We start from the raw sequence: 8,511 nt of genomic DNA, 5'->3' as shown, positions 1-8,511 counted from the left end.
GAGTCCGAGAAGCGAGTCGCTTCAGCCTGGAAAGCCTCTCCCAGAGACGCGGGAAGCTCAGAGCACCTGTTGGTCCCCAGCCGCCTTAGGCGGGACGAGGGGCAAAGGGGCGGCAGGGGGAGTGGGTTTGAGCCCTGAAGGAGGAAGATGGCAGACCTTCTCTTCACACCCCGTCTCCACCCTCCACCCCGAAGCCTTCACAGAAAAGATTTTTTGTTGAGTGTGTGTAATCGTAATTATCTAATAATACATGTGCATCATGTATATTAAATACACATATATCACATATACATTAAAACCAGGAAGGAGACCTTCAGCAAGCTGGGGAGCCTGAGCCAACGCTCCTCGATCTACCTTTCCCGAGAATCTACCGCAAACACACAGACTCGAAAATCCCAGATCCCGATTCCGGCTCCTTTCTCCCAACTATGCCCAAGTCTACCGCTAGGTTGTTGAGCGGGCTCTCCCGCTCCGCCGGACCTGCAAAGCACGCATGCACTTCTCCCAGATTGTTTTGTCAATCCGGGGACCTGCCTCCTCACTCTCTACTCCCGAACAGCCCCCGTTTCCCAAAGATCTATTCCTTCGGTGCAAGGTGAGTGACGGAAATTTGCAACGTTTTGTTTCCAGGCCAGTTGCACTCGGCGTACCGGGCAGGGGAGTCTCCTAGGGAGATTCTCGTCGTCTGGTTGATGTAGCGATTGCTATAAACATTCCTAATAAAGGTGTACGGGAAGCTAGACCCGCCCCCGGAGCCGGAGCCCCTGTGCGCCAGGGGCCCAGGAGAACACTTTTTCCTTGATCCCGGGAAACCGAAAACGAATTTTAACATAAACATATTTGCATACGCCCCTCCCCCTGGCCCCGCCCCTAGGTGGCGCGGGCGCGCCGCCGAAGCCAGCGCCAGGGGGCGGGGTGGGGGAGGGGGTGAGTCCTCCGAGAGCCGGGTTCGGCTCGCGGCGATGTGATTGGTCGGTCTGGACTCCTCCTCCAGCGCATGTCATTAGCATCTCATTAGTTGTCCGCTTGGGCTCGGGAGGAAGCCACCGCCGCCAGTCTGAGGCAGGTGCCCGACATGGCGAGTGCTGTGCTGCCGAGCGGACCCCAGTGTGCGGCGGCGGCGGTGGCGGCGGCGCCTCCCGGTCTCAGACTCCGGCTTCTGCTGTTACTCCTCTCTGCCGCGGCACTGATCCCCACAGGTAGGTGTGGGCACCGGCCGGTTGGCCCCCGAAATCTCCTAAGGCACCCCAGTGGCCGTAGCCATGGAGGGGGGAAACGTTTCCATGACAACCTTCCCCCACTTCCTAAATCCAAATCGGAGGGAGTGTGGAGAGGAAACTCAGGGCTGAGAATGGAAGGGGTTGAGGGGATCGGTAAATCTCCTCTCCCTTGCCCAGCTTGGTGTGAATTAGAGCTCGTAGGGATGGCTGCACCCACACCTTTTCTCCCCGGCTTGGCGCGGGGCGCGGAGTGGAGTGAGAATGTGGGGCCCGGGGGCTAGAGAATATAGGGGAAGGGGGTGGATCGCAAGCACCCCCGCCAAACCTTCCGGACCCTCCCTAACTCGCTGTTGTCCCCGTAACTTGCAGGTCCTCCCGCTTCCCCGGGCTACCCATTCGCCCCCGCCTCTCCAGCAGGCCCCCCATTCCCCATCCCCGAAACCTCCCCATGGCTGACTAGCGGCCCCCTCCAGCGCGATTCCTCACTGGTCCACAGGACATCTCCAGATTTGTCTGATCGCTCCTGCTTTCCCCGCGCTCTGCCTTTCTCCCCTGTCCACGAACAGCTCGCCCCTCGTGTCTCCTTCCAGCCGGATCGCGGCCCCTCCGCCCCCACCGCCCCCTCCGCCCGGCTGCGGGTCTCCTTGGCCGGGCTCCAGGCAGGGAAAGTTCCCCGGGCCCGGCCCCACGGGGGGGCGGTTGTTGTCGCCGCCTCTGCGGGAAGAAGCCGGGAACCCGCAGCCCGCCTGCCCCACAGCGTCCTCCGCCGCGAGTGGGGTCCCCGGATTTCCAGGCTGCCTGTCATTTTCGGCAGCTCGGGGGTGGTGGAGGGAGCGTTCGCGGCCTCTGCGGCCAGGCGGGCACCCTCCGGGCCTCCGGGCGTCCCCTGCGTGCAGAGCTGTCTTGGGAATTTGCCCAGGGGCGGCTCTGCGCGCCCCGCTCCTTCCCTGAAGATGCGGAGCACTCGGCTGGAGCACGCTGTTTGGCTGACCGTGTGCCGGGCGCGTTGGCGCGGTCGGGAAAGAAGAGGGCAGTGTTTGCTTTTGCTAACAAAAGGGAGCTGGAGCTCTTCCCCAGCGGAGAGCCCGGCCGTGCTGCACCCTGCCTCCCCTTCCCACCACCGCCGCGCTTGCTGGCCGCGCGGCGTCCCAGCGCCCCTGGCCGCCTGCTGCGGGCTGGGAGCAGGGAGCCGGGACTCCAAGGCGCAGGGCCGCGGGGGGCGGGGAGGTGCAGGAGGGGATGCAGCAGGGCTCGGCGCCTGCAAAGCCCCTCCTCGCAGCTCGGAAGCCGCAGGACCCGCGAGCAACAAGTGGCGGAGGACACCGAGAGCTCAGCCCCCACCTGCGGAGCCCCCGACCCGGGCGGGTGCAGCGCCGGGGCCACCGTGCCGCTCCCGGGGTGCCTCTCCGCTTGGGCTGTGCCTTTTGTTTACACGCTAGAGGACACACAGTTACATAAACACCGCAGGAGACACGCTGTAGGAAATGGGGAGATCTGGGGGTGCTAGCTTTGGATTTGGGGGGATGCCGGGGTGGTTGCTTCCCCCCCACTCCTCAAGACAGGCTTGCAAGGGAGCTCGACTTGAGGAACCTATCGGGGATCCATAGAGGTGGGAATCTGGCGGCAGCTTCAGTTCCAGAGCTGAGGATTTTTTCTTCCATGCCACTGCCTCCGGATGTTGTTTATGTGTTTTTGCACTGTGAATTCTTAATTTATGAGTTACGAGATAATTGGGTTCAGCCGATGCCGGTGTGGTTACAACTTCATTTCGGGTGATGTCTCTGACTCGATGGGTTCAATGAAATGTTCCTGAAAGAGATCCCTGGTTCTGCTGCATTGTAAAAAGCGCCAGTGTCGGTTAAACGTGAGCGTTACAGGCTCGGTAACTGGCGCATAACAGAGGCAACAATAGACTTGTATCGGCTGCAAAAAAAAAAAAAAAAAAAAAAAAAAAGGCGGGGAGGGGGCAAGCGCTGGTCGGGATATTGTCTTTGGACTAAAAATGGGAGCCGTGCAATGCCGCTCGCCAGCAGAGCAGCATCAGGTTATACCTCCTCTGTCCAGCCTGCTCATTGAAGGCTCCGGGTAGTAGCAACAGTACTGTATTTGTAACTATCTCGCGGTAAGAAGTTGCCTTCCCACCGAGGGCTATATGCTGACTTAGAAAGGAGCGGTCTGGAACTCAACCGTGCATGTCAAAGCTACAAGAAAAATCTGTTGCCAGTTGCCATGGAAGCAGCTTCCTGCTCCTGTGTACATCCCTGTTTGTATGCTGTTATCAGATTGTGTTCAAATTAGAAAGTAATTGGGTTTGATTTGTAGTGAGGGGGTGAGGCGCCTTTCTTTAAATCTTTTTTTTTTCTTTTAATGCGTTTTTTGGTGCTGAGTTTGAGAAGGGGTCTTGGCCTAGCCCCCAGATCCTAGTCCCAGAGAGTAGATTTCAGGTGGGGACCAGGGGACTTCTCTTCTTTACTCCTCTTAGTTTAAGCTTTCTCAGAGACCTCCAGTTCCTACTCCCAGGATTAAAGAAACCTGTTGGCGTTGCCTTTTAACTTCATAAGGCTTGTTTCATTTACAGCCTTGCTGGAATAGCCATCAAGGGCCATTGTGCGGTGGGTTCAGGTTCTGTCTTCCCCTGTAACTGAATCCATTTATCCTCTGGAGAAAATCTCTCGTCCCTCCTGTGGTGTTTGGATGAAATGGATGTTAATGAAATGCAGCTAAAATGGGCTTGTCAAAGCTCACTCCTCAGTGTAAATCACGCCCCTTTACTTTGGGATGCTCGCATGATGTTGTTTCTGACCCCCAGTGAACCCGTGGTTGGTCACCCTCCTCTTACATTTTCAGCAGTAGAGAGGATGGCTGATGGGTGGGGATGTGTGGTGGTGCTGGGAAGCCCAGGAACTGAGTTTTTGCTTGTCGTGTCCTGTTGGGGCTTGTGTACTGGGGATAGGGACTTTACAAAAGTGCCGCCCTGCTATTGTCGCCTTTCCCTGCATCAAATCCAATAGCTGCGGGAGGGACTTGCACTTGCCTGTGATAGCTTTGATAAAATATCCCTCATTTAATGCCACTTTATATTTACAGTGTGTCACTGGAGACGCACAAGGCTTCATTTAGTGACTTGTGTGACGAGACAAGCTTGCATTATTTGCCTGGGACATTTTGGAGGAACAAGAGACCCATTGAGCAATCTTTTGAAATGAACAAATACGAAAAAAGGGGGGAATAAAAGAGCAGGCAGTTCTCCGGAACAAAGAGCGTTATTCATATGGATGTTGTACATGCTTTATCCAGTTTTCCCAATGGCCCTCCTGGTAAAGGCGAGTGGGACAGGGAAGAAGCCAAGGCAGGACACTGGCGCTTCCTCTCTTTTTTCCTGACTTCATATTCTTATCTGACTTTGCCCTCGACTCCCTGGACTCCCTGCCTGCTCTGCTCAGCTTGCTCGGCTCCCTCTAAAACCCCAGAAGGTAATGGGTTCCTGGGTCTAAAAAGGAGATTTTGAAATCCTTTCTCCCAGCTCTGAATTACAGCGGAAGAAAGTGCTAGTAGCTACCTGTTGAGATGGATGGTCTTCGGCGGATATATCGGTTGAATGGAAAGAGATGTCACTTTTCTGTGACATGTGTCAGGAAGTGGTTGATAGTGAATGTCAGATGGGTAAGAGGTCTTGCAATTATAATATTAGCCTTACTATTTATTTTTAAAGAAATGCTGTGAAAACTAAAATCCAAAATTTTCATGATCATGAAGGGTGCTCTTGGAGTTTTCAGTGACTTTTGCCCACACCTGGTACATTTTGGCCTTATTATACATAAGTGAATTTTTATTATTCCTTGGCCTATATTGCTAAGTGATTTTCAGGCTTTAAAAACTTGATAATATTGCTGTGAATATAAACTCAATCTCTCAGTTTCTGTATGTGACATATTAATGCTTAATTGGCCACTTAGAATTTACATTTTAAAAATGGTTTTGTGTGTGCCTGTGTGTTTAACGGAAGGCCCATTTTTATGCAGGGGGATCTCTTAAATTGCACCAAACTAATCAATGTTATGATTTGAATGGAAATTTACCAGTATATAAAGAAATTTTATAAAAAATAAATCCAAAGGATTCAAATGTTGTATCTCTTTCTTGGGAAGAATAGTACTGACCATCATGCTGGGCATTTTCAACTGAAAATCCAGCATAGAAAGGAGAAATCACACAGCGACATCTGTTGCAGAATTGAAAATTTGCTGCTTCTAGTTGCAAGCAATTAGTCCCATATACGCACCTAATGGTATCAGCCTGTGTGTGTGTGTGTGTGTGTGTTTGTGTACTCACACAAATATGTGTGTATCCACATGCATATATGTATATATATGGACGTATACAGAAGCTCAGCCAGTGTTCATAGTCACATTTAAAATTATTTAATAGAAAATATAACATTTTAATGCAAAGTTCTTTTTCTTAATATCACCTGTTGAGGAACTAGAGATTCTTATAATCATGGAATTTTTGAAAGGGGAAGGATATTAGAAATCATGTGGCAACGTCTCATTATTTTGCAGTGAGGCAGCCAAAGCCCAGAGAGGGAGGGACCGTGCTTACCGCTGAACTGAGGCTGAGTTAGCTGTGCGTCCAGGATAGGGAGCTGGTCTCCGGATAGCCGGCCAGTGAAGCTTCTCTTCCACCTCCCAGCAGGGATGCCCAGTAAGGGATATGCATCGTGGGTAGATGCTGTCTTGGGTAGGAAGAGTTTGTATTCTGAAGGCAGCAAGAGTAATTATTGCTCTACGTAATAAACCGAGGGATCAGAGGTGTGACCTCTGGGAAGAAAGGACCGGTTTTTGTTAAGGTTGTCTTCAGTGTTGACAAATCATTCTGAAACCTCTGGCCTTCATGTGGCAGCCACACGTGAATGTTGTTGTCCAAAGCACCTGAGTAGAGGAGAGCTCTGGATGTGTGTCCCGGTCCTTTAAGTCAGATGCGTGAGAACTAGGCTTCACAGAAGCACAGAAGCCTCAGCTTTAGACTTTGAACCTTTCGTTTTGTCATTTCAAGGAGTCTTATTAACAGGAGAACTGGTTCCACATAACTAAAGAAAAAAGGAAGGGTCCTTAAGCCAAGAACAAAAACACATCTTGATTTTCTTACCAGGTACTTGTCCCTTTCCGTTAAGGCTGGGAGAAAGCTCAGAATAATTTTTTTTCTTAAAGAAAAAATTTTTATTGTTGCAAGATGACCCTTTTTTTTTAAACATCGATCATATTTTCTTTATTTTTTCATTTTATTATGGAAAATTTCAATTATACACAAATGTAGAGAGAATGCCATAAGTAACCCTCTTTGCAGATCATCAGGTTTGCTACTTACCACCCATGGTCCATCACCTTCTGTACACCTTCTCCCCTTCCCAGATTATTTTAAACAAATCCTGGACATCCTATCATTTCTTCCATAAATTACTTTAGAATGAATTTCTGTAAGATACAGCTCTTCCTCTACGCCCATAATCACAGTATCATCAGCTGCATGTACATTTTATCCACTGGTATACAGATTTTTATCCTACTCTTGCTCTACCCAGGAAGGTAGAGTGAAGGCTTGGTAACAGTGGGTAGAAGCTGAGGCGGGAGCTAGAAAAGCCAGAGCGTGATTACTGCCTGCACTGAGGAGACCTTTTCCTGTGGTTTGGTTTATTTTGAGCAAGGTTTTGTTTGGAACGGATAAGATGAGTTTTATTGTGTAAATATGGTTGTGTAAATATGCAGTAATTGTAGCTAATTCCTCAGTGGCGAGCTGTGGAAAACACCCTTGGTGAGATTGGCCATTTCTGGATGTGCTCATAATGAATACTCTCCGTAGGAGGACTTCTGTAGGAAAGGCTAGTTTAGTTTGATGGCTGTGAGGTGCCCTCATTCGGAATATTTTCCTCTAAATGTCTCCGTGGTATGAGTGCCTTTGCGTTTGGTAAATATATGGCTTCAAAGAAAAAGATATCTTTTCCCATTTCTAATTGGCTGAGTATTCATTTCAGCCTGTATTCTGTAACTGAAGTGATCAGAAAATGCCTTTGGTGTGGGAGCTGTAAGTTTTGGGGCCTTATTTTTGTAGGATGGGGGTACGGGGTGGTAGGAAGAGAAACTGTTACTCTTTTTTACTTTTCAGTATTTGCCCCATTCATTTAAAGTGTGAATTTTTAATTTCAGCTAGAAATGTTAGAATGCTTCAGCGTTAATTTCGGAACTTCTTTGGTTTCTCGGAAAATAGGTTGGTTCCATTTTCCAGGGTTCGTGAAATGTGAGGTTTTGTGTGTGTGTGTGTGTGTGTGTGCGCGTGTGTGTGTGTGTCTGTGTGTCTGTGTGTCTGTGTGTCTGTCTTTTAAGAAGTTCCTTCTCAAATGTATCTAACGTGGACTATAAACTGAAGCATTGGGGTTTTTGGTTTCTAGCCAAACAAGTAATTACACATGAGATGGTTTTGAGAGTTCCAAGCAGCCCTGGCCAAGGAAAAACCCGCCTCCTGTGCCCCTCTTCTGAGCTGGCCACGGCACCAGAAAAGCACAAAGGAATGTCTACATTTAGGGTTTGGGGAGCGCCACCAAAATCGAATAAAAAGCCTTTGTTTGGAAACCATCAATGAAGGAAGGAACCCACTGGAATGTTTGTAATTACAAGTGGCACCTCCTTGTTTAAATTTCAGAAGCCACAGTTTCTTTTTCAGAGATTTAAATTGCAGGCTGTAGCCAGCAGCTGCTGTTGTGGTTAATGGGCACTTTCTCTTTGAAGATCTTCCTGTGCTGGTTCTCAAAAGCTTTGGCGCAGTTGGCCTTGAACTAGGGTTAGAAGAAAGGGAGATGGAGGTATTTATATACATGCACAGCAGAAGTGATGTGTGGCCTTTATTATTACTCAAAAGAGGCGCTTGGTGGTAAGGTTTTGAGAAAACTGAGCACTAAGGGGGAAAAAAAAAAATCTCTTATGACTGACAGGTGTCTTGAATGGGGTGATTGATTATCTTATGAGAAACGTGGGGTGGGGAAAAGTTTTTCTTTTAGTAGATGCTTTACTGGAACATAGTCATTTGACCCACCATTTTGATCTTGATATTTCAGAAATGTTAAATAGCCTTGAAATGAAAGTGCTCTGTTTCATATTTAAATGCTACTCAGTGTTTGATGTTGATATTCTAGTGGCGTGGACTTTTAAAAATGCCTAGAATAAGTGGCTTGCTCTTGGCAGTCTTCCTTGGTAAGGTAGGCATTCTAAATCCTCTTGAGCCATCCAGCACTAGACTG

At 49.3% G+C, this 8,511-nt stretch overlaps 1 protein-coding gene across 3 annotated transcripts in view; it reads left to right on the top strand.

The window, feature by feature from the left end:
* Positions 1-1,041: 1,041 nt before the first annotated feature.
* Positions 1,042-8,511, top strand: part of CADM1 (cell adhesion molecule 1) — a 335,266-nt gene continuing 327,796 nt past the window's right edge. For all 3 annotated transcript variants that reach the window (XM_079929468.1, XM_079929466.1, XM_079929467.1), the window contains exon 1: positions 1,042-1,199. In XM_079929468.1, coding sequence (XP_079785594.1) covers positions 1,076-1,199 — 124 coding nt within the window. In that variant the 5' untranslated portion in view covers positions 1,042-1,075. The remainder of the gene's footprint in view (positions 1,200-8,511) is intronic.

Source organism: Stenella coeruleoalba (genome assembly GCF_951394435.1).
Source record: "Stenella coeruleoalba genome assembly, chromosome: 8".
In the NCBI taxonomy this organism is placed as follows: Eukaryota; Metazoa; Chordata; class Mammalia; order Artiodactyla; family Delphinidae; genus Stenella; species Stenella coeruleoalba.
Note: the sequence above shows the minus strand (reverse complement) of the source record. Positions and strands in the feature narration are given on the sequence as shown.